This window comes from Salvia splendens, chromosome 3, assembly GCF_004379255.2.
Source record: "Salvia splendens isolate huo1 chromosome 3, SspV2, whole genome shotgun sequence".
In the NCBI taxonomy this organism is placed as follows: domain Eukaryota; kingdom Viridiplantae; phylum Streptophyta; class Magnoliopsida; order Lamiales; family Lamiaceae; genus Salvia; species Salvia splendens.
The window spans coordinates 15,727,852-15,752,572 of NC_056034.1; the positions used below are offsets into that span (position 1 = coordinate 15,727,852).

Sequence of the window (24,721 nt, forward strand, 5' to 3'; positions counted from 1 at the left end):
ATTTTATTTAATGAAAGTGTGTTTTTATTAATTGAATTTGTTGGAAATAAAAATAAAAAATGAAATTGAATGAATAGTTAAGTGATGAGATGGTTAAGGCCATCCACAATGCTGTTGTTATACCGTTCCTTAAACTACTATTTGCGGGCCCCACTGTACTCTTTAACTCCATTTCTTAACTAAGGAACGGAACCTGCAACCCTCCGTTCCTTATCCGTCCCTTAATCGTTCTTTAAATTACTATTCATTCAATTTCATTTTTAAATTTTATTTTCAACCAAATTCAATTAAAAAACACACTTCATTAAATAAAATAAACTTACAACATAAAATTCGTAAAAAAACATAATTTAATAATTCGTCGAACATGTCGGCCGTTTGTCCAGTCGCAAGCTGACGGATTGCTGCAGTACATTTCTAAGTGAAATGAGTATGAAATAGGAGTATTTTATAGAGTAAAGAAATAAAAAAAAATTTGAAAAACGGCTATAAAAAAACGGTAACATTACCGTTGTAAAATTTCTTTTATTTAAATTCATTTTTTTTTAAAAAAATGAATTATTGCGTCATCGTGACGAAACCCACTCGCGGGCCAGCGAGTGGGAGTAACGCATGGCCTGGGAGCTCGCCACGTCGCCTCGGCGCGTGGCGAGACATCGCGTGCCGCGTCTCGGGACGGGCTGGGGAAGAAACGGCCGGCTGCAACGCGTTTCTCCGCGGTTTCGTTCCTCCGTCACGGAACGCGGCCCCGTTACGCCATGCGTTGTGGATGCTCTAAGAGATGGTTAAAAGATGGAGGGTTCCAGGTGCTGTCTATTAGTTAAGATGTGATGAAAATTAAAGTGAGACCCATAAATAGTGAAGAGATGAGACGGTTACTGGATGGATAAGAGACAACGTTGTAGATGACATAAGTGGAATTAACTTTTTCAACTATTAGTAAATACCATTATTCATTTAAAAGCTTTTATTTATTATATCTTCTTCCTCGTCCTTCCTCTATGCGTCGGTCATTTTCAAAGAAGTTTTCTCTGCAATTTTATTTTTCAGCCCCTCCTTTCCATTAAATCTCTCCCATTAATCCCCAAAGATATTAACTTGGGGAGGGCCGAAGATAGTTTCTAAATATTTTGAAAAAGTTTATAATAGAAATTTATTAAAAAAAAGTTTGGGAAGGGCTTAAGCCCCTCACCTCCTCCACCAGTGTCCGCCAATGGGCTCCTACTTCGAGGCGACGGTGGTGGCCGATCTGGCGAAGGACGGTTACATGGTGCATTACCGCACTCTGCTGAAGGAGGATTTATCAGGGCCGCTGCGGGAGGTGGCGAGCGCGGCGGAGGTCCGGCCGAGGCCGCCGCAGGATTTGGCGGCATGGGCGGACCCACATGTAAAGAGGGGAGGGCTTTAGCCCCTAATGAATCCAATTTTTAAATTTTTTTCTATTATAAAATTTTAAAATTTATTCATATTTTGAACGTATTGTATATAAAAGCTCCTAATAATATTTTAAATTACATGAAAATTTATTTTATATAAAATTTTGAAAATTTAGCCCCTACTCATGTATATTTCTGCGTCCGCCCCGTCGGAGAGGTACCGGATGAACGACGTGGTGGACGGGTTTGACAAGGAGGGGTGGTGGTGGGGCAGGATCACCGGCAGAAGGGGAGACAGCTATTCGGTGTTCTTCGAGACCACCGGAGATGAGATTTTTTATCATAAGAATCTGCTCAGGACTCATCAGGAATGGACCAATGGGAGATGGAGTTTAGCGATGTTGATTCCGATTGGTTTATTAATTAATCTTGGATTTATCTTACTCTGAATTTTCTTGTGAATTGGCTGAGTATTAAGTTCAAATATATGTTTATATTTTTGAAAACAATAAAAATATGTATGAATTCTGAAAGTATATGAGATTATTGGTTGAATCTTGAATGATTTTGGATTCGAGCAATTATATGTATGGTTCCACAAACTTGCTAATAAGATTAAAGAGTTGAGCTCATAAAATTGCAATTCAATCGAACCTATATGTTCAAGTTTCGTTTCCAGACCGTTACTAATAATGATATTCAAATCTTGGTATGGATCTCTTCTTCAATGTCACAAATTAACATTGATTTGGTGAAAATTAACAAATAAAAACAACAATGTTGTTATGAGTTGGCGCCGAGTTTGAAGTCATTTTTCTTTTTAGTTTTTTATTAAATTTTCTCAACTCAATTTTATGTAAAAAATCTGACAGATCAGATTATTATTTTATTTTAAAAATTTAGAAAAGGGATTATTTATTTTCCTAAAATAATTTAATGAGAAATAACGCTCAGAAAAATAGTTTTTGGGTATGGATTCATCATAAATAAACTGAGTATCTGATGTATAAAAACAGATAGTAAATCAGTTGATGTATAAGCGACTACAATTTTATTTAATTTTTTGCCAAAAAGTGGGTAGAGAGAGAGAGAGGAGATAGAAAAACATATATCCGGTGTTGACTCTATGCATTTCCACTCCATCTGCGCATTCTCTCTGATGCTTGAGCCACCTGTAAACACACACACAATCACTTTTCTATTATTTGAATGCTTTTTTTTTCTTGTTAGCACCATGGTTACCTCCTCATCCCAGTTTGTTCTCCACACAATCATCAGTAGTATTAGGGTTTGTAGACATGTCCCAAATATCATCCCCATCCATATTCCCTGCATCATTAATGCCCCCTCCCATCACCATGAGAAAGAGAGACAGATAAAGATAAAGATAAAGATAAAGATAAAGATAAAGATAAAGAGAGAGAGGTGTAAATTGTAATAGTAGTAGCACCTGAACACCTAAATATGTTTTATAACCAAGGAGAAATCCAGCAGGTAGACCTATGATGTAATAACAAGTGAGATTAATGAAAGCAACCAAACCTTGCCATCCTCCTCCAATAGCTACTCCTGCAAAAACAAATGTAAGAATTTCTCAACAAAAAGACCTATTCAACAACAAAAAAAAACACCTGATATGACTGGCTGAATGCTGTTGAGCATCATGGTCACAGCAAGGAGATACGCCAAATCTCCCACTGCTTTCTGCATCGGCTTGCTGTTGGTGAAAAGGGACGCGAAATCATCCTTGGTCCCTATTATGATCACCATGCAGCACAGCCCTATCACCATTGATTCCAATATGGTCACATACACCGAGAACTTTGCAGCCCGAGGGTGTCCCGATCCAAGCTCATTCGACACACGAATGCTGTTGTAACATGTCCACACCACACCAGACTTAATTAGTGGATCAATGGATGGATGAATTAGTGGATATATGTATATATATATCTATACATACCTTATTGCTGCATTCACTCCAATGAATAGCATGCCTTCCCATCCATTAAGATTCATGCTGAAACACCAATTTTACTTAGCTTCACACCAAACAATAACAACCATTCTTGATTTCTTACCAAATGGAAAGGGATCCCACGGCCAGCACCGGATCCTCCAGATGCCCTGTGAGGACGATTATGCTCATGAAGTACCAAATCTCCAAGCAAAGCATGAGAGCAGAAGAGACAGACAGTTTCAGAAAATCCCAAAGGCCTCTGAAGGCCATCCAGGACAGACCGTGCCATGTGTCGCCACACCACCCCACGACGTAAACCACCTGAGCCAGGGCTATTCCCCAAGCAGATATATCATAGGCCGCGGCAGCACCAACTAGCCCCCATTTCAATACTCTGACGAACAAGAATAGCAAACCAACGTGCGTCATCAAGGCGAAGATCCCCACCCAAGCTAGCACAGCTACCTTGCTTTGAGCTTGTAAGAATTTCTGAGTGGTGAAGTTCACAGCCAGAGAAAACATCTGAGGTATTATATACATGGAAAAGGTTCCTGCTATTTCAGCAATATCATGCCTTTGCCCTAACAGCTTCAGCAGCTGTTTCGAATAGATGTAAATCGGCAACAAACAAACACAGCCTCCGGTGAGAATTAGGCATGACCGTTGCATGTAAACTCCGAGCATATCTATTTCTCCGGCTCCATATGCCTGCCCACACAACGTCTCCAATGCACTAGCCATGCCAAGCTGTTTCAACACGGAAATGAAAAAATAAACACGAGGCAATCATCTGAACTCATCACAGAGGAACAAATTTCAACTAACCAAGAATCCAAAGGATAAGTTTGCAATGACAGAGAGGGAGATGGCAACCCCGGAGAGCTCAAGATCTCCAATATGGCCGACGAAGATGCTTGTGAACGAATTGATGCCATAGTTACAGAGGATGTTGAAGGCGATGGGGGCTGCAATGGACCACAACTTGACCGTTTCTACGCAGAACATATGTCTGGCATCGTCGAACGTTTCCATGGGTGGAGAGTCGCCCTCCTCGCCATGTGGGAGGAACAAGGAGGGCGCCTCGTGGAGCATGGGATGATCATCGCACGCAGAATGGGTGTCGGACAACGGCCTCTCGATTTCCAAGGAAACTGTCGAGTTTGGTGATGATGATGTTGAAGAGGGTGAGCCATTGCTGTCCAATGCTCCTCCTCCTCCATTTTTCTTAACCTTCTCAATCTTTGAAATTTTGCTTCCACTATAATTAATATCTCATGTACCAACTTGTAAAAGAGTCAAATGTTTCCAACAAAAAAATCTTTACCATTGTTTCCTTTTGTTGCAAATTTATATCGTTCTGTTATCTTACTATCTATAAATCAGGCAATTTTTACAAGTGGTAGGAACTCATCTTTCAACCTGATTCTTCGTGACCTTTGAAATCTAGAGTCAACAGGTCAATGTGTATATGTATAATAGGAATATATTTATTATTTCAATATATATATAATAGTACTAGTATTTAAAAAAAAAATAGGATGCGGTTCATACAAATTAGAAGCTAGTTAACTAGAAACAGAAGGCTCAATAATATTAATAACATAAAAAGAATTCACATGATCATTCATAATAATATCTTTACCTAAAGCCTAATAGCATCCACAGTGGTTGAGCGCAACCGTCCGCCCGTCCGTGCCAGCGGCGCGGCACCCGCTGCTCGCCGCTGGCACGCCGCTGCTCGATGCATCGAGCACGTCCGTACCAGCGAGCAGCCCACGTGTCAGCCGTCCATTGGCCAACGGCAATGCCGTTGGCAATTTGATTTTTTTAAAAAAATCAGATTTTAATTAAAAAATCCGATTAAAAAAATATTTTCCCACTCCCCAAAAAATTATATCCGTTTTCTACCCACTTTTAATTTATTTTTCAATTTTCCCCAAAAATTCACATTTTCATCTATAAATACCCTCACTTTCACACCAAAAATTCACACCACACTACACAATTCTCATCTAAATTCTCTCATTTCTATTCTTACAATTCTCAATCTTTCTTTCACTCACAACAAAAAAATGCCCGGCTCCGGCGATCACACCTCCGGCTCCCATTGTTGGAACTCCGATTGGTTCGGTTCACAACCATTTCCTAGTCCGAAAACGGAATATTTGGCCCCTCCTCAAACCCAAGGTTCGCAAGTTCTGGGTGGCTACCGGCCTTACCCGATCGACGACCAAGATGCCCCCGAAGGGCAATACGGGTGGACACCCCGAACCACCCGTACCTAGAGCGGGAGGGAGCCCCTCTCAAACTTCTCATCTTCCTACTCGTGGTGTCCGCACCCCGTACACTCCGGGGGAGATGGAGCAATTATTCAAAGCGTACTTGACAATCTCCGAAGATCCGGAGGTTAGCACGAACCAATCCGGTGACCATTATTGGTGGCGCATCTGTCGCCGGTACAATCAAAACCGGCCGGCTGGAACAATCGAGCGCAACGAGAGTATGGTGCACAATGCCATATACAGAGCCAACGAAGAAATCCAAAAGTTCCAGGGGTATTACCTCCAGGAAGAGCGGTCGGCGGGAGCGGCCAGAGCGAGCTTGACATCATCAGTTCCGCCTTGGCGACCTACCAATCCATGAACTACAAGCCGTTCAAGTACCTCAACATTTGGCAGGAGACGCGGGCCCATCTGAAGTATAGGGGAGGCGTATCATCCTCATCTAACTCCTCCTCCAAACGGTCGAGGTCGGTATCCCAATCCGACGCCGGCTCCGAGGATGTGGCTAGCCAACTTGCCGGAGCTAACTTGGGTAGCCCCCGACGCTGGCCCGAGCAGTTTCCAACGCCGGCCGCAAGGAAGGAAGAAGGCGGCGGCCAACCGCCGTCGCGCCGCGACTCCATTGCCCCCGCTTCCGCTCCCTATGTGCCACCTCAAGCCCCCACCAACTCGTTGTGGGGGATTTTGGCCCAACTCAATTTGGCCGATAGGTCAATTATGACCCCCGAGCAACTTCGATCGCATGTGGCGATGATACCGGGTCTCCAAAGAACATTGGGGGTAGAGTCGGATGAATAGTCATCCACGGGGGGTAATTTTTAGTTTTTAGGTGTTTAATTATGTAATTTTTAATTTTTAGTATTTTAATTATGTAATTTTTATTTTTAGTATTTTAATTATGTAATTTTTATTTTTTTTAATTTGTAATATTATTCCGGGAATTTTTAATGCATTTTAATTTTGTGGAAATGTTTTTTATTTAAATTGAATAATAGAATGGTGGGACCCTTGAGCTTGTCCTTGCGGAAGAGTACGGATGTGGGTGTTGTGCTCTTGCCTAAGAACATGGAGTAAAAATGGGACCGGGCCCATATCCGTGCTCGTTAGCAAGAACACGGTTGTGGATGCTCTAAAGAGTAGTAAGGAGGAGGATATGAACATCAGAAAAGCTACACATGATTTTATGCACTACTCCAATTTTTAGTGCGTTAAATGAGGATGACAATAGAGAAAAATGGCATATAGCAATGTTTGTGTTTCAAAAAATGTGTTGATTTAAGTTTGAATGGTATGAAAAGATTAAGTTGCAAATGACAGATTATTTTAATTTGGAAATGTTTTGGGCTTTAGAGCATCCGCAATAGAAGCGAGCGCATCGGCTCGCCGATTTTTAGCGCTCGCCGGTCCGCTCGCAGAACTATTGCAGCCGGCCAGCGCCAAATCGGTGAGAATTTCGGCGAGTGCACGCCAATTCCCGGGCGCTCGCCGATCGGCTCGCCCCTATTGCAGCATCCCGATCGGCGAGCGACCGGCGAGCGCAATTTTATTTTTGTTTTTTTATTTTCGAAACTCTATATATACGCGATTTGAACTTCATTTTCATTCGCACCACTTGTTTTAACGAGTACTCTCTCTATCTTAATTTATGTACAAGAGCAACAACGCGAAATGAGTAACGCGGGTGGTAGTAGTAGTGGTAGTGGTGGGGATGCTAAGGAGTACGAACGGCGTTTGAACGAACATTTGGATGCATGTACGTCCTGAGAGATAGACCGGCTGCTACAACGGGCCTTGCAGCCGGCGGTACCTCGACCTCGACCCGTTGTCCACCGCCGATCATTGATTGAGCGGGATCACGTAGCTGCACATCAGCGGCTATATGCCGACTACTTCGCACCGGAGCCGCGGTTTAACGCCAACCTTTTCAGGCGGCGTTTTAGGATGAGCAGGGCCTTGTTTATGCGTATTGTTAACGCTTTGGAGCATCGATATTTGTGTTTCCGCTTCAGGCACGATGCGTCTGGTAGACCCGGCCACACACCTATTCAAAAGTGCACTGCGGCAATCAGACAGCTGGCCTACGGAGGCACGGCAGACATGTGGGACGAGTGCCTCCACATCGGCGAGTCGACTGCCCTTGAATGTATGAAGTATTTCTGTCAGGGCGTGATTGAAATATTCGGTGAGCAGTACCTTCGAAGCCCTACCCCCGAAGACTGCCAGGAGCTGATGTAGATGCACGGGGCGAAGCATGGGTTCCCAGGTATGTTAGGCAGCATATATTGTTGCATTGGGAGTAGAAGAACTGCCCTGCTGTCTGGAAAGGATTCTACACGACCAGCTACAAGGGAAAGAATCCCACGATGATCCTCGAGGCCGTAGCTGATTACCGGCTGTGGATTTGGCATGCATATTTTGGGGTAGCCGGATCGAACAACGACCTCAACGTCCTTAACTCGTCGCCCCTTTTCAACGAGCAGTGCCAGAGCGTTGGTCCGGCCATCAGTTTTGTCGCCAACGGGAACCAGCATGATATGAGCTACTACTTGGCGGATGGGATATACCCTAGGTGGCCCGTCTTTGTGAAGACGATCAGATGCGCATCGGATGAGAGGAAGACCTACTTTGCGGAACGCCAGGAGTCGGCGCGCAAGGACGTGGAGCGCGCATTTGGTGTGCTCCAGGCTCGATGGGCGGCAATTAGGGGTCCAACGCGTTTGTGGCATATCGACTGCATTGTTGATATAATGTACGCCTGTATTATCATACACAACATGATTGTCGAAGATCTTCGTGTACAACTGACTAGTTGGGCCAACGACGATAACGAAGCCGGTCCAAGCCACGGCGTGGCCACCCCGAACGTACGAAGTGGGGTACCTCACGATGAAGCCGGCCGCATCCAAGCACATGCCGACATGCGCCAAGTGGAAGCTCATATTCGACTCCAAAAGGATTTAATTGAAGAGTTGTGGACGCGGAGGACTGCACGACGTTAGGGTTTTTTTTTAATTATGTAATTTTTTTTAATGTACCTTTTTTTAATTTAAATGAAATTAATGCATTTTCCCGTATCTGTGTCGTAAGTTGAATTCCGTATTTTGTGTGATTGTTTATTTGTTTTTAGTGCTTGGCTAGGCTATGGCTGAGCTATTGCTTGTCCAGTTGTTTGTCCTAATGATGTGGCATGAGAGATTTTAGTGCTGATGAAGTGGCAGGGGAGTTTGTGGCTGTGCTATGGCTAGGCTATTGCTTGTCCAGTTACTATTGTGGATGCTCTTATCAATTGTTTATCGTAATATACAGAAACTCGAGGGGTATAAGTGCAAAAAAGCTTTAGTTCGGGACCTGCACTCGTTCTTTGAAAATCTCTCGGATCTTCTTCTACCTGAGAAATGGTTTGCATCACACTCTCTCCTCAACGCAAATCTTTCCGATCCAATTCAGACCCTAGATTTTTCTCTCTACACTCCATGAATTCCTCGCTCTGATCATCATTCTCTCTCTTTCTATCCGCGCGCGAATTCTCGAAGATGTATATGGCATATGGATGGCCGCAGGTCATCCCTCTCGAATTGCCCAACTGTCCTTCTACGCAGAAGATCGTGTATTTTAAAGTCGTAAATAGTTTGCTCCTTGTTGTGGCGCCCACTCACATCGAGCTCTGGACGTCTTCTCAGGTACATCTGATCATTGACATTGCTGATTTTTTGGTGGAATGGTGAATTTCTTGTTTTCTGTGCTCAATTTGGCTATTAGGATCTGTTTGTTTTGTTGTTTATAGTCATGCTCTATTCGTTTTGATTCTGTTTACAGCACAGAGTGAGGCTGGGGAAGTACAAGAGAGATGTGGATTCAATTCAAAGAGAGGGGGAGAATTTGCGGGCAGTTTGGAGCCCCGATACTAAGCTCATAGCTGTTCTTGTAAGTATTGAAGTACTGAATAAAGTGCAAGCATTCCAGTGACATTTACTTTTTGCTTGATACATTGTCCCGTTCCGAACTGATACAGTGTATGCTTATTCAGAATCGTGTAATACCACATATTTGCTCTAGCATAAATTGGTTACCATGCAACATGTAATTGCATTTTAAAATCATAAGTTGTTCGGAAATATTGCGGGAAAGTAAATTATACTAGTAATTGTTAGTAGTTAGAATTTTATCTTTAAACTGGAGGAGTAGCTAGTACTCCATCAATGCATTACACTAGCTATTTTATGTTGTGACTGGTAGTTATTGTAGCAAAGAATAGTGTCAAGTAACTGATATACATTTTTGTGCGTCAGTAATATCATGTTTGCTAGACCGAGAGAAAAATAGATAGTTATTGTTACTAGTATTTGTTAATGAAAAAATTGGTTTTATGTCAAATATGTAGTTTGAATGGGTATGATATGTATGTGGCGTACAAGCTTGTTCATGGTTATCCTCTGTAAATGATGCAGCACCAACTTTATTCATGGGAAGATATGTTTTAAATATTACCTCTCTAGTTTTCTTCTACTAAGTTACTTGCATAATGCACTTAATTTAGTAAATCGTTAATCTTGTTGCTGCCTATTAATCTTCTGATTCTCCGCTGTTTTGCAGACATCATCCTTTTATCTTCACATTTTTAAGGTTCAAATGACAGAAAAAAAAATATATGTGGGCGGGAAGCAACCTACTGATTTATTTCTCTCAAACATATCCTTAGTTCTCAGTGAGCAAGTCCCATTTGCAAACACGAATTTGACAATGTAAGCAAGCATCATGTCTTATTTATTCTACCAAGTCAATGGCTTAATTGCATGCATTATATTGCTTATTTTCAAATCATTTCATGATTCATCTAGCACGGAGTTTCGGATGACAAATATTTGGCTGCATTATGATTGAGAGGAACTTTTGCTTTTAAATTCTCTACTTATGTGTCCTACTGATAGAAGTTTATAATAAAATGTCTGTTAGTTACATACGATGTGTGCATGGGCATTTAATAGGATAAAGTTAAGAGGTTTTATTGTGTTCAACAGTGAAGCATGCCAGCTTACCCAATGAAGCCATACTCACAGAAAGCACTTGGCCATGCTTGACTTTTGGGTCACTCTCAGTTTGACATAGTTTTGATATAGAATGATATCGAGTCTTTAATACTTGTATTACAGGAGCAACTTCGTTTGTGACAGCAAACACATGCTGATTGGGCTATCTGATGGATCACTGTATAACATATCTTGGAAGGGTGAGGTATGTGCATTTTGGCTTGAGACCTTTTTTTCGACAAAACTATGTAGAATTATCCTCAGTTCATTATGTTTCACTGGATAGCTGAAGCATTTAACGACATTTTGTGGCATTAAGGATATCCTTGCTTGTTCAGTTCTTGCAAAAAGTTTTACTACTACCTTAATTGGATGGATTGAGAGATGTAAACAGCTTTCTTGATCTTTGTACAGTTCTGTGGTGCCTTTTTCCTTGATATGTTACCAAATGATGGCAGTGGTGCAAATAAATTATCCAATCACTGTAGTAATGGTTCAACTGCCAGAGGAGTTCAAATGGGTGATGGCCCCAACCACATGAACCATGCCATGTCTCAGAATTCTGGAATTCTCCACCTTGAATTTTCCATTCCTTTGCGGTCACTTTTTGTGCTGTTTTCTGACGGGGAGCTGATTCAGTGCTCTGTGAGCAAGAGGGGTCTAAAACATGCAGAATCTGTCATAGTTGAAAAGCGATTTGCTTCAAGGGAAGCTGTATGTGCATCAGTGGCACCGGATCAACAGATTCTTGCTGTTGGGACTCAAAAAGGTGCTGTTGAGTTGTATGACCTTGCAGATTCTGCATCACTTATTCGCTCTGTGTCATTGCATGATTGGGGGTAAGCCTTATCAATTCAGTGAAACTTGTAAAGTGGAAATAGTCATGTTGATGACACACCATGTCTCTTCCTTTTTTAAGAAGCCTTATGACTTCATACTAAACTTGCATCCGCCACCCCTTAAGGGGGAAGGAAGTTTGTACATACATGTACAAGGAATTCAATGTAATTGTTATTGATGAAGTGCAACTTAGTTGGTAAGACTCATCCCCTCCAACCAATAGGTCGGGGGTTCGAGTCACCATGGGGTAAATAAATGGGGAACCAACTTAGTTTAATGTAATTGTCTGGATCCGTGGTGGTGTTGTTTTTTGCTTCCTACTAGGAATCATGTTCCATTTGTAAGTAGTTGAATATGGATAATACTGAAAAGTGAAAACAACTACGAATAAGGGACTAAGGGGTACTGAATATTAGTCACTATTTGCATTTTGTGAGGATAACTTTTTGATTCACATATTTTATTTAAAGATCATGAAGAGGAAAATTCAGCAATCATCTCATCTGAAAGTATAAAATATTGGGATATGTCCTGGCTTAATCTGAGTACTATAAATTTGTATGGCTGCAATATTTTTGCTATTGTTTCCCAAGTTCAGTTTATTCCGTGCATTTGATTTAGATTTTTGTCTCCTTGTAATCATCATGAACTGAATGCATTCTTTGTGGATTTATCACAGATATTCTGTGGAAGATACTGGCCCCGTCAATTGTATTGCTTGGACACCTGATAACTCTTCTTTCGCAGTCGGATGGAAGTTAAGGGGACTTACTGTTTGGTCAGTCTCAGGCTGTCGTTTGATGTCTACAATCCGCCAGATAGGTTTGAATTCTGTATCTTCTCCTGTGGTGAAGCCAACAGAGGGTTTCAAGTATGAGCCCATGATGGGGGGCACATCGCTGATGCACTGGGACGAACATGGATATAGACTTTATGCTATCGAAGAAGGATCTTCAGAGAGAATTATTGCATTTTCTTTTGGAAAATGCTGCCTAAATAGAGGTGTTTCTGGCACAACCTATGTGCGCCAAGTTATTTATGGTGAAGACCGCTTGCTTATTGTACAGTCTGAAGATACTGATGAACTTAAGATCTTGCACCTCAATCTTCCAGTTATGTATACTTTGTTTAATTTTTGCTTTTGGATTCCACCCTGATTTTACTGTAAGATGTTCTGATTGACTATGGGATGTGCCAGGTATCTTATATTTTGCAAAACTGGCCTATTCTTCATGTTGCTGCTAGTAAGGATGGAATGTATCTGGCTGTTGCTGGGCTTCATGGTTTAATCTTATACGACATACGACTAAAGAGGTGGAGAGTGTTTGGAGATGTTACTCAGGAACAACAAATTCAATGCAGGGGATTGTTATGGCTGGGAAAAATTGTTGTCGTCTGCAATTATCTGGAATCTTCCGACATGTGAGAAATCTTTTACGTATAAAAGTTCACATGAGTTGAGGGATTCTTCTTGTTGTTTTAAACCAAACCACTAGTCCCCAAAATTCATTTCTAATTTCTTGTTTTGAACACTACTTCTAAATCAAACTTCAGTGACCCAGAGTTGTTAAAAAGTTCTATGGAGCATTGCCATTTTTATGCTTGTGTCGTGCATTTTGGTTTGTTTCTGCTAGTCATATTAGAATGTGGTGTTTCATTTCTACTTGGTTCTTATGAAAGTGCATCTTATGAGAAATTTGTTGTACAGAATTTTTTAATCTAAGAAAACATCATCTGCATTATGTGGTCTGTAACTTTTCTGGCAGTGGGAGTCAATCTTTTTCTTTTCCTGTTTCCAGTGTAACTTGTTCTGTCACTTTCTGATAAATGTGATTTATTGACATCTGGTTTTATCACAACTGTTTGTGATTTTAGGTATGAATTGCTTTTCTACCCAAGATATCACCTCGATCAAAGTTCACTACTTTGCCGGAAGCCATTGCTTACGAAACCAATGGTCATGGATGTTTATCAAGATTATTTGCTTGTCACTTATCGCCCGTTTGATGTTCATATATACCATGTGAAAATAACTGGTGAATTATCACCTTCTAGCTCTCCAGATTTACAGGTAATTAAATGCTTCAAAAAGGATTTTCTTGAAAAGTTGTTAAACTATGTTGCCTGACAAACACTAATATATATCTGTCATGGTCAATGAAACAAGAGTTCTCTCAACTGACAGTATAGTGATAGTATTATATTCTTCATACATTTTTTAAGTGATAAAATGACAAACAGCTTTCTACAGTACGAGAACTTTCAATAATGACTGCGAAGAGCCATCCTGCTGCAATTCATTTTATTCCTGATCAGCTTCCACATGACGACTTGTCAATAAGTGATATATCATCAACCCATGAGCCTTCTAAGTATGTGCTTATTCTTTATCCTTCTATTTCTTGACACTTTAGTTTCTTGCGGTTTTCCTGATGAATGGTCGTATGCTCCTTTAGGTGTTTAATACTGCGGATGAATGGGGACCTTTCACTACTTGATTTGGATGATGGCCGAGAAAGAGAACTCACTCATTCTGTAGAGTTATTTTGGGTTACCTGTGGGCAGTTGGGGGAGAAAACTAACTTAATTGAGGAAGTTTCCTGGTTAGACTATGGCCATCGAGGGATGCAGGTTCTGGTTTCTGCAGGCATTAGGCCTCTTAGTAAAATTTTTGCATTCTACTTGATATTTTTGTTGCTGATTTTTCTAGAAGCTCACCTGCAGGTATGGTATCCATCTCTAGGTGCTGATCCATTTAAACAGGAAGACTTTTTACAGGTAATTGTGCCTAAAAGTTCTTTAGTCCCTTATTTCTTGCACGTATACTTTGGATCATCCATTAAACTCTTTGTGCTCAACTACCAAGCATGTAAAAAGGTTTTGAGCATCTATTGATGGTTCACTTTTGATATACGTCAGTTTTGCCCTCGTCATGTTTGATTGGTCTTGGGCGTTTAGTAGTAAACAACTTTCAGCTATAACAATTGCTTAAAGTTCTACATTATCATTGTTCATCTCACCTAAAATATATTGTTGGCATGATACTAGTTGGACCCGGAGCTGGAATTTGATCGTGAGGTATATCCTCTAGGTCTACTTCCAAATGCTGGTGTTGTAGTTGGTGTTTCCCAGAGAATGTCGTTTTCAGCATCTACAGAGTTCCCATGTTTCGAGCCGTCTCCTCAAGCTCAAACCATATTACACTGTCTACTTCGCCATCTTCTTCAGGTAAATAAGCGAGCGATGTTGGCTCTCAATAATTAGGATTTTCTTCAATGACATAGAACTTTTTATGGAATTTAGAATAGAGGCCAGTCAATCTCTGAAACACTTCTTTTTTGATGTATCACTCTAATGTGAGAGGCACAATGTGATCTTATTGAACAATCGTGGTAGTTTTTTTACTTACACAATCTCAACATCAGTCAATAAAAGAATTAGCATGCATCAAACTGAACGTTGTTAAGAATGTTTGTTGCAGAGGAGCTGGACCTTTGTTTCTTCATTGATGTATTAGCCCTATGGTGATTTAACTCGTTCTTCTTAGTCTTGGTTTGAAACTATTACTTCTGTGAATAAAACTTCTTTTCCTGAAAAATTAGGAGCAGTTCCTGCATGTCACATAGCTCTATATCAAAAGTTTATGATTATGCGTTTTACTGCAGAGGGACAAGAGGGAAGAAGCTCTACGCCTTGCCCAAATATCAGCAGAGAAGCCACATTTTTCTCATTGCCTGGAATGGCTTCTATTTACAGTTTTTGATGCCGAAATTTCCAGGTAACTCATCTAGATATTCTGTTCTTCCATATTGTTTTCACAACAAACTATTCTGAATGCACCTCAGTTGGGCTTCTTCTGTCCAGGAAATAATCAGAAGCTTTGTATATATATGTGTCTGTGACGCTGTGTGTTTGTTCATCTTGTTATTACATATGATATTTAATCTAATACCTTCTGTGATAATCTGAATATGAAGTCTGGGGGCAGTTAGATCCGTCTTATGTGCTGAGTTTAAGCATGTGTATTTTAGATATCTAGATTGGCCAGTCTGCTGGTGACTTGCTTTACTGCCCTTTCTGGTAATGAAAAAAACATAAGAATCTTGCAAAGCTGATTTTTCAATCATGGCTTTCTTTTCTGTTCATTTTTTTTATTATCTTGTAAATACATTCCCCTCTGATACAACTTACAAGCACACAAAAGAAAATTATCTAAGGAACCTGTATAAAGTTCACCGTTGCACTGCTTGAGCAATCATAAGCTCTGTAACCAAATTAGTTCAATCAATATTCAGTTCTAAATATATGCTGCCTTTTTTCTGCAGGCAATATTCAAGCAAAAATCAGGGTGCTGTAGCTAATCACGCTCCCTCTCTTCTGGAAAAGAGCTGTGATTTGATAAGAAACTTCCCTGAATATTATGATGTTGTTGTCAGTGTAGCACGCAAGACTGATGGTCGACATTGGGCTGATCTATTTTCTGCTGCAGGCAGATCAACTGAGTATGATACTCAATTTTCTTTATTTTGCTTACAATATTGCAGAAACTTCATATTGAACCCTGTTGAAATTATCGTTGTGGAGAGTACTAGAAGTTGTGAAATTCAGAGATGTTACTTGTTCCTAAAGAAATTTTGTCAAAATAACAATTGTCTGTGTACATTGGTCATTGAGAATGAAGTATTTTACTTTTAGGTTGTTTGACGAATGTGTTCAGCAAAGATGGTACCGCACTGCAGCATGCTATATACTTGTAAGTACCTTTTAGTTACCTTCTGTCATTTTGTTAATATTCTGATTACCTCGCATCATTTTTGTTTTCCCTTGTTTGTTAAAGAAAAGATTTCATGTTTCGGGTCTTCCTGTCACCAGTCACCCAGCTGGAGTTATTAGAAGAATATTTTACTTCTTAGTGTACGATACACCAAATGCAGTATTATGTCACAAATCATTCTCGCACGTCGCCATAACTATTAAGTGATTTTGCATATTCTTGGTTATTTTTTAATTCAGAGCATTGCATGCGGATATTTATGGCACATCATCCTCAACTTTAGATATGGTGTCGAAGAATGATTGTATTGTGCTGATTGAAACCTGCTTGCTTCTGTTGGTACAGGTCATTGCTAAGCTTGAAGGTCCTGCAGTGAGTCAATGTTGTGCCTTGAATTTACTACAGGTGATTATATTTTGTTAGTCACTCAAATGATTAAGCACATGGATGCTTATGCATTATATATATAGTTGAACTAAAATAAATTGCATGTGCTCCAATTCTTGTAGATAATTGAATATTGCTATATGACGTGCTTTGCTCATACTTCGTGGCTCATTTCTTGCATATCATTTCTTGCGATACTATACTAGAGTGTACCTTATTTTTCCCTCTTTAGTTGTATTCTATACATTCTGATGAGGACTTATCCATTGTTTAGGCTACACTTAACGAGTCTTTGTATGAACTGGCTGGAGAGCTGGTAAGTGTCTGCATTACCTTGTTTGATTTCTTAGAAGTTGGACTCTTTGTTTCCCCTCTAATTTAATTAATGCTTAACCCTATTCTTTTAGGTGAGGTTTCTACTTAGATCAGGAAGAGAATATGAACATTCCAGTACGGATTCTGAGAGAGATTCTCCAAGACTCTTAGGATATTTTCTGTTCCCTTCCAGTTTCCGAAAGCAATCAAATGATGCAAAAAGGTAAAGCTGGGTAATTAATTTGTCGTTTTTTAATGAGTAAATTGGTGTTTTGTTAATTATTCCACTTGTATGGCTTGATCAGCCTCATTGATTCCTATGTACTTCATCCTTTTCATTTAATGAATGACAGCCCCTCGTCAAAAGAGCCAAGTGTACATATTGCTTCTGTAAAAAATATTCTGGAAAGCCATGCCAGCTATTTGATGTCTGGGAAGGAGCTTTCAGAGCTGGTTGCATTTGTCAAAGGCACACAGTTTGATCTAGTGGTATGCTTCCTCTTATTTTGTCAGAAGTCAGAAGGATCTTATCATCAACCTTAGAGATATATAACATGATAGAATTATTACAGGAGTATCTTCAACGAGAAAGATATGGAAGTGCTCGTCTGGAGGACTTTGCTTCAGGGCTTGAAATGATTGGGCAGAAGGTAACCAATTTGTAGAGCACTCTTGACTTAAGACCTTTTTAAATGCTTTTCATCTCTTATGAACTTCCTAAGTCTTTCCTAGCGCAAATTCAAAATACTGGCTCTCCAACATTTTGCATGTTCTCCTTTTGTTCTGGTTGACAGAGAATACTTATATCATAGTTCTCTAAATTCTTGAGAATTTGTTATTCGGGCTTTTCCCTTTGTGGTAATTTTGTAATATGATTTGATTGTTGCTGCCTAGATTAAGTAGATAGTGCAATATAATCAACCTAGCTTTTTATGCAAGTTGTTAGATGTTTGTTGGATTCTTGTGGATGCATGTGCATGCATAGGTTAACAAATGACTACAACTGAATTGTCCAATATATTCAAGTAACTTGGTATACTTGTATTTTCACCACCTTATCGCTTTCTCACGTAGCTGCATATGGGAACGTTGCAAAGTCGCTTGGATGCAGAATTCCTCTTGGCAAATATGTGCTCAGTCAAATTTAAGGAATGGATTGTGGTCTTGGCCACATTATTGAGGCGCTCAGAGGTCTGGCCAGGCCAACATTTTTCTAAAATCATAAGAATGCCATTTCTGGCATCCAACTTCCTTACTCATGTTGACACATTTCACTTCCTTATCGTCAGGTTCTCTACGATTTGTTTAGGCATAATTTGCAGTTGTGGAAAGCATACAGCCAGACAATACAGGTAAAGGTCTCAGTTCACATATGTCGACTGGAGTGCTTAATCTTCGTTATACTTATCGTGCATTTGCTACATGCAATGATGTTTAGGCACATGAAGCTTTTGCTGAATACCATGACTTGTTGGAAGAGCTGGACGGAAGGCTTTCGTCAACTGCTAACACTGAAGTGGTCATCTAAAACCCCATGGATTGGGTTTGACACAGTTTTGCAACTCCTCGCGTCTTCATTGTAGCCTAGTCAAAAACCTTTCAGAAGATCGATGAATATGTATGCTGTTTCATCTTTGCAGAAGTTACAGTAAACAATGCATGTGCATAAAATAAAGCTTCTCGTCTTTTTTATTTTTAATACAGTATAATTTTTCTTTATGCTTGAGAGCTATGTATTTACTTCTTCCTTCCTCTTCTAGAGGGGGAGAGAGCCGGCTATTAAGTTAGGAGGATGTACAAAAACAATTTGTATCAAGTTCCATATGATTTGATTGTTGACAGAAGTTTGCGATGAAAAAAATTCTCGTGTGCGAGATATTATTGAATGTAAAAGAATATATGTTGAAATCATAGTGTATATTTTCGATTTCATTACATATGTATCAAAGCTTAAAAATTAAGCCAACCGAAATGACAGAAATACTCACTCAACTATTGGAAAAACAAAAAACACTTTATGCGTCACTTTAAACTATTCTACACAAACGGCCATAGCTGCGTTTATTTATTCAAGCATTCATTCATCGTAGGCAAAATCAATACATGCGGTTCTCAAACACACTACCACTAATATTATTAATCATAATCTATCCACATTACATTGTGATCCATTATAAGTTTATAACACATTCACCAAGTGAAGCTGAAGGATTCAAACTCAAGATTGTCTGCCTGCCCAGATGAACATATGGCTGCAACTTCCTCTCTCATCTTCTTGGGCCCACTAACAAGTGCTCCAACTCTTGATTCTTTAATCTCCAGCAAAATCCCTACAAAGATAATTACATACATAAATCACTTTGTGTGTGTGTTTAAGTGTGCTGTTGTTGTGAACCTTTTACTTACTCTTGAGGTTAGGCCTCTGACCATAATGCACATTGACAGATTTGATTATCGACTGCAGTGGAAGGCTCTCCATCTCCACATCATCTTGATCAAACGACGAATTGGATGTTGATCCACTAGTCCCAGAGTCATCAATGTCTTGAACTTGCTTGGCCTCTTCTGCATTGCGTTTCTTGTTCCACAGAAACACAGTGCTGGCTGCCACGACCACAGAGAAGCAGAGGAACATCATACTCGCGGATCCTTTCTTGGTGTAGGAATAGAGCATGTTGGTGTTTTGATCGATGGGGTAGACTATATACTGAGTGAAGACCCCGAGCAGCATGAGGTAGATGGCGAAAGAAGATGATATTATCGCAGCAAGGCACAGCCAACTGTTGGGGCCTAGCGTGGGTGATATGGGCATGTCACACGCCTCTGGCTTGAACCAAAGTGTACGAGGTTTTGCCATTTGGTCTTTGTGTCGCCCTTTCTCCCTGGTCACATAGGCCTCAACTTGTAGGTCGAGGTTGCAAGAATTGGAGGTGGGAGTGTGAGAGGAATGAGTTGGGAGGATTAGGTCTAATATGGATAGATGAGATGAGTTCTTGAACGCGGAGATGAGAATGATCTTGGGGGTCTTGCATTTTAGTGTGGAGTTGAGGAAGATGAGCTCTCGGATTATGGAGATGAATGGAGTGATGCCACTCCCTCCACTGATCATCACTAGCATATCGTGCCTTAGGAAATGAGTGGCAGCTGGGCCATACGGCCCCTCCACGGCCACCTCGAGGTGATGGAGGGGAGAAGGGGAAGAGAGCATGTCATAGAGGCTTCTAGTCCAATTTCCTTCACATTTGATCAACACACTTAGCTTTTGTGGCTCCAAGTTGCTATTTGAGATGATGGTGAAAGGGTGCCATTGAAGCTTAGAGATGGATGGCACATTTATGAAAATAGTACTAGTTGGATTGTAGCTCAAACCTGTCATAGAACCGGGAATTATGAGACGTTGGATCAATCCATCATGTCATGCAAATAAAGTAACTAACTGAATATATAAGTATATTCATAGGAGTTTGATACGCAGAACTAAAACATGAAAGGTAATTGTTAGATAACATGGAGTTCATATGTATGAATATGTACCTCGACTTTTGGAAAAGTTGAGTTCGATTGTGTTGCAAGAGAGAAGTCGTGCGGAAACAAGCCTAGCTTTGTTTCTTGATTGTAAGAACCTCAAATATCGATCCATCACAAAGAGATAGAAACCAGGGAGCATAATGCAAGCAAAGCCAATGCCAATGTGCAAGATGAAGAAAATCATGAAGAAAATGTAGAGGTAGTGAGTGTAGAGAAAGAGATCAAACATTTTTCTTCTAATTTTAGGGTAAGATGTAATCCACATCACCAATCCACATAAGAGTGAAATCTCTCCTGCTATGTTTGATACGTAGTTGTCTCCCCATTTCAGTGCCTAAATATTAAGACTCAAAAACATGAATATTAGAAGGAAAAAAACATTTATAAGAAGGTCGGGTGTTTTTATATTTTTATTTTCGTATACTTAAACCTAGTAATGAATAGTTTCATAATGCAGTTTAATTACTCTGCGATTAAATGGGTACCACTCTCAAATTTTAATATTTTAATATATAAAATAAAAATGATTTATAACACAATAATCCTAATTAGTTTTACTAACTAAGATCTGAAATTAAAAGTAATTATAATGCTAATTTCTGAAATGATGAAATGATCAATTATAATAATGAATTAACTAAAAGCTTAGAAATAATTGTACAGCATAATTCGGTATGAAAATATAATTGAAAAGAAAAGGTATTGCAAACATTACACAAGTGGGATATCAAGAAAAAGGATGAAAAAGTGGTTTTTGTGTTACCGAATGTAAATAAGGATATTAGACGATTTCACTTCAAAAAAAAGTTTATTAGAAGATTTTATAACTTAGCTATAAATCTGGTGAAAAAGATTTTATGGCCTTACTAGTTATTAGGGTTCTAGAAGAGGATTATAAGTATTCTCTACTCTTTCTTTTCATATGCCTTAGATAATATTGTGGTTGAAAATTAAGACACTATTCCAAATTGATATTCCTTTGGCAAAATAAACTTAAAACATGACATAACAATTGTGTCACCATGACCTCAATAATTTTCAGCTTTTAATATAAATGATTGAAGCACCTCGGTTTGAGGGATTTTGTGATAAAACGAGTTGGAATATTTCATAGCCATATAATGTTGACTAGTGTGAAATTGTTTTTTCCTCTTTGTCAAAAGCATCGTTGTTGATATTACTAGGGGTGGCACGGTACGGTATACCGCATCGAAAATATCATACCGCATACCGTACCATAAATTGCGGTATGAGAAAATGTCATACCTATACCTTACCGAATTTTTCGGTATGTCAATATTTGAAAACCTTTACCTTATCGATATTGCGGTATACCGTACCGTGTTGCGGTATACCGCGGTATACCACAAATTATACTTGTTTGATTTATAAATAATAAATATAATAAATATTATAATTTTATAAATAATAAATATATTAAATATATATAATTATTAACGGTATATACCGCAAAATTGCGGTAATTACAGTATATACCGCAATTTTGCGGTATATACCATAATTGCGGTATGATGCGGTATACCGCGGTATATGCAAAATTCATACCTTTGCCGTACCTTAATCTAACGGTAAGGTATCATACCGTAACGAAAATACGGTATACCGAAAATGCGGTATTTTCGGTATTTTTTCAATACGATAAGTGCGGTATTTCAGTATTTCGGTATATTTTGCCAGCCCTAAACATTACCAACAACCGAAAATGGTTGAACCTCTTATTTTTCTTGATTGTGAAGGTGGTGGGTGGGTGGGTGGGGTGGGCCCACTCAAAATCTAGAATTTCAATATCCCACTTCACTTCCTATGTATGTGGCCACCATTGTTATTTTGGGTATATAGGATAGGAGTATATTTTTAGAAATTTTGAATTTTGTAGTGCTTCACATTTGAGAAGTAGCGAGCTGTTGACACTTCTAAAAATTTGGTAAAATATGAATGTGTGAAAAATAAAAAAAATGCTAAGTAGTAGGAGTTAGAAAGGGAATGAAGATACTTGGATAGCAACTTGACCATTAATTTGATTCAGTTGGTTCATAACTGGATTTCTTTTAGTTTCCCCATAGCAAGTAAAGTTAGGTGGAGTCAAGTAATTTTGAAATAAAAGATAAACTGATTGACATATATATGCACAGCTACAAAGAGGTAATTATGAATTGCGGCCAAACAAAAAAAAGGGAAGTTAGCAATATCTTAAGAATTAAACTCATAATAGTGAAAAGGGATGAAGTGATGCTTGTTAGCTTGTGGTTGTCAATCTTGTAAACCAACTGTTCATATGCTATTATTTGATCGTGTAATAAGTGGTTTATGCTAAATTATCACAACTTAAACCCAACCTTGTTATGAGTGGCATAATCACAATCATCATTCTCTCCCTCCACCCCTTGTATGTCACATTCTCTATCTATATCTTTCAATATTGTCACCGTCCAAATAAGTGTTTTATTTGAAATAAAGTTTATTCTCTAATCAATGCCAATATTTCATGATTATATTTAGTTCTTCAACTTTTCATGAAATCACTTTCTTGGTATACAACAGAAGACACATTATGTATCCAGTGTGATATCATCATTAGACACACAATACATCTTGCATATATGTTGTATAACATGAAATAAGCCTATTCTTTTTTATTTTTTTTCATGAAATCAACAAACACAACCCAACGTAGAGAAATAAAATAGTAAAATACATGAGTAGCATAGGATAGAAACATTATTTAGAAGCAAAATGAATTTACCTCTGATAACCTGTGAGTCATGATCCAGTAAATAAAGTAGATTGAACCATGAATAGTGAAGAGTGCCATGGCCAAGTGTCCAAGCCAAATATGGTATTTGATGCTTCCCTCAGATGTTAATCCCAACATAGGCAAAATGGATGAACCTCTTGTGACTGGATAGAACAAAAATGTCAAACACAAATTTCCAGTCACTCCTGTCACTATGCCTACTCTATCCAACTTAGTTTGCCACCTGCAAACAATTACCCAACATTTATAGATTCTTCAAAAAAAGTTAGCTTATGAAGTGTGTTTTTGATGAATTTTATTGTTAAGATAGAACAAGGCTGTTTTTGATAGGTGAAGAAAGACTTGCAAGATTCTAGATAAAAGTTGGCTAATGTAGATTCATTGCAGATACTCAAGAAAAACATGGTCATTACATGAAAGATGTCGCGAAGATTAAGGATAAAAACCGCGTTGTCTGAGAGATACAAGTGAGGATTTGAGAGACTGCAGAATTCTCAACAAGTATATAGCTAATGAAGAAGTGGTGATGGAAAGAAGTGTTTTTGAGGCTTTTTCTGAGACAGGAAAGAAAAAAGTTCTTACACTTTTTCATGTTTGGACGAAGATCTTTGATGAACTTGCTCAAACCAATGGCGCAGATAGCCTCCAAAATACCAAACACAGAGAGCTATGAACATGCTGAAAAGGGCCATCTCTGTTAGAGTAACAATCCCAAACCCCTTAACAATCATCGGTCGCCTCATGAACTTCAAACTCCTTGCTTTGCTGCTGTTTTTCATTTCAAGAAACATTCAGTTTTTAGTGATTCTTGGAAAAATATGAACCTTGATAATACCTTTTTGTGACAGCATTTTCCTTCTTCCCCAGATGCAGATAAAAGCATCCCAAAACAGCAATCAGCAAAATGGGAAATGTGAAATCCATCATAATTGGACCTATTCAAGGTAGAGAGTTATCAAATATCATGCCAAAAAACATGTTGAATGTAATGAAAAGAAGTCAAATAAAAAACCTTGTATTCCAAAGAAGGTAGAATTAGTAGCAGCCATGAGATGAGGCACCCAAATATTATAGTAAGTATCAGTTGGCATAATGATCCACATCATAATATTCCCAAGAAATATCACCAGAGCCAACAACAGAATTGCTGTTCTAACGGCATTGATCATGCCCGAGGAGGCCATTCTAGAGCGCACAAACTCAAACTCAAACTCAAACTCAAACTCGGGTTCGTTTCAATATATGGAAAGAAAGTGAGAATGCAAGAGGGTTGTGTATATATAACTTTTTTTTCTTTGGTGAGTTGAAAAGGTTGTATCAACTTGTAATGGACTAGTGACCACATATATTGTCACTTTTCAATCTTCTTGAATACATGTATAAAGTTCACATTGTAATCCATTATTTCTTTATTTGTATCTTTGTAACTAAATGAGTGAAATATCATGCATCGGTT

The 24,721-nt window shown here is 39.1% G+C and overlaps 4 protein-coding genes across 6 annotated transcripts; 2 read left to right on the forward strand and 2 right to left on the reverse strand.

Moving 5' to 3' along the window:
- The first annotated feature begins 1,213 nt into the window (after positions 1–1,213).
- On the forward strand, positions 1,214–1,825 carry LOC121796650 (protein AGENET DOMAIN (AGD)-CONTAINING P1-like). Its single transcript, XM_042195457.1, has 2 exons — positions 1,214–1,387; positions 1,553–1,825. Exons 1-2 carry the CDS (start codon positions 1,214–1,216, stop codon positions 1,823–1,825), a joined length of 447 nt encoding a protein of 148 aa, XP_042051391.1.
- Positions 1,826–2,326: 501 nt separating this feature from the next.
- Positions 2,327–4,494, reverse strand: LOC121794003 (protein DETOXIFICATION 34-like). The gene is made up of 7 exons (XM_042192013.1): positions 4,162–4,494; positions 3,458–4,083; positions 3,340–3,396; positions 3,008–3,246; positions 2,827–2,945; positions 2,619–2,705; positions 2,327–2,548 (listed from the first exon to the last, which is right to left on the reverse strand). Exons 1-7 carry the CDS (start codon positions 4,426–4,428, stop codon positions 2,501–2,503), a joined length of 1,443 nt encoding a protein of 480 aa, XP_042047947.1. The 5' UTR covers positions 4,429–4,494; the 3' UTR covers positions 2,327–2,500.
- A 4,478-nt stretch (positions 4,495–8,972) lies between these two features.
- LOC121795229 (guanine nucleotide exchange factor subunit RIC1-like) lies at positions 8,973–18,869 on the forward strand. Of its 2 annotated transcripts, XM_042193717.1 has the most exons (23): positions 8,973–9,298; positions 9,435–9,542; positions 10,212–10,360; positions 10,769–10,850; positions 11,060–11,484; positions 12,165–12,597; positions 12,684–12,907; positions 13,361–13,556; positions 13,727–13,857; positions 13,942–14,116; positions 14,210–14,263; positions 14,534–14,713; positions 15,151–15,263; positions 15,811–15,987; positions 16,181–16,238; positions 16,605–16,664; positions 16,921–16,962; positions 17,054–17,184; positions 17,315–17,450; positions 17,534–17,611; positions 18,036–18,152; positions 18,251–18,313; positions 18,400–18,869. In XM_042193717.1, exons 1-23 carry the CDS (start codon positions 9,152–9,154, stop codon positions 18,487–18,489), a joined length of 3,369 nt encoding a protein of 1,122 aa, XP_042049651.1. In that variant the 5' UTR covers positions 8,973–9,151; the 3' UTR covers positions 18,490–18,869. The 2 variants fall into 2 exon arrangements, with proteins under 2 accessions (XP_042049651.1, XP_042049652.1); XM_042193718.1 differs by lacking the exons at positions 8,973–9,298; positions 9,435–9,542 and having other exon boundaries at positions 10,223–10,360; positions 11,104–11,484.
- A 152-nt stretch (positions 18,870–19,021) lies between these two features.
- LOC121795230 (ferric reduction oxidase 2-like) lies at positions 19,022–24,539 on the reverse strand. Of its 2 annotated transcripts, none has more exons than XM_042193721.1 (7): positions 24,278–24,539; positions 24,101–24,200; positions 23,848–24,030; positions 23,254–23,488; positions 20,496–20,823; positions 19,368–20,330; positions 19,022–19,291 (listed from the first exon to the last, which is right to left on the reverse strand). In XM_042193721.1, the coding sequence occupies exons 1-7, from the start codon at positions 24,447–24,449 to the stop codon at positions 19,152–19,154; spliced, it is 2,121 nt and encodes a 706-aa protein (XP_042049655.1). In that variant the 5' UTR covers positions 24,450–24,539; the 3' UTR covers positions 19,022–19,151. The 2 variants fall into 2 exon arrangements, with proteins under 2 accessions (XP_042049655.1, XP_042049653.1); XM_042193719.1 differs by having other exon boundaries at positions 23,848–24,033; positions 24,278–24,538.
- Positions 24,540–24,721: the final 182 nt, after the last annotated feature.

Excerpts from the sequence above, each read along its gene's own strand:
- LOC121794003 (XM_042192013.1), bottom strand. The coding sequence starts at position 4,428 with ATGCTCCACGAGGCGCCCTCCTTGTTCCTCCCACATGGCGAGGAGGGC. Across the intron at positions 3,397-3,457 it reads GTGGGATCCCTTTCCATTTG|CATGAATCTTAATGGATGGG; the intron begins GTAAGAAATCAA and ends TTGGTGTTTCAG. Across the intron at positions 3,247-3,339 it reads GGAGTGAATGCAGCAATAAG|CATTCGTGTGTCGAATGAGC; the intron begins GTATGTATAGAT and ends ATGTTACAACAG.
- LOC121795230 (XM_042193719.1), bottom strand. The coding sequence starts at position 24,449 with ATGGCCTCCTCGGGCATGATCAATGCCGTTAGAACAGCAATTCTGTTG. Across the intron at positions 24,034-24,100 it reads GAAAATGCTGTCACAAAAAG|CAGCAAAGCAAGGAGTTTGA; the intron begins GTATTATCAAGG and ends AATGAAAAACAG. Across the intron at positions 20,331-20,495 it reads CAACTTTTCCAAAAGTCGAG|GTTTGAGCTACAATCCAACT; the intron begins GTACATATTCAT and ends GTTCTATGACAG.
- LOC121796650 (XM_042195457.1), top strand. The coding sequence starts at position 1,214 with ATGGGCTCCTACTTCGAGGCGACGGTGGTGGCCGATCTGGCGAAGGAC. Across the intron at positions 1,388-1,552 it reads CGGCATGGGCGGACCCACAT|CCCCTACTCATGTATATTTC; the intron begins GTAAAGAGGGGA and ends TTGAAAATTTAG.
- LOC121795229 (XM_042193717.1), top strand. The coding sequence starts at position 9,152 with ATGTATATGGCATATGGATGGCCGCAGGTCATCCCTCTCGAATTGCCC. Across the intron at positions 10,851-11,059 it reads ACATATCTTGGAAGGGTGAG|TTCTGTGGTGCCTTTTTCCT; the intron begins GTATGTGCATTT and ends ATCTTTGTACAG. Across the intron at positions 17,185-17,314 it reads CAATCAAATGATGCAAAAAG|CCCCTCGTCAAAAGAGCCAA; the intron begins GTAAAGCTGGGT and ends AATGAATGACAG.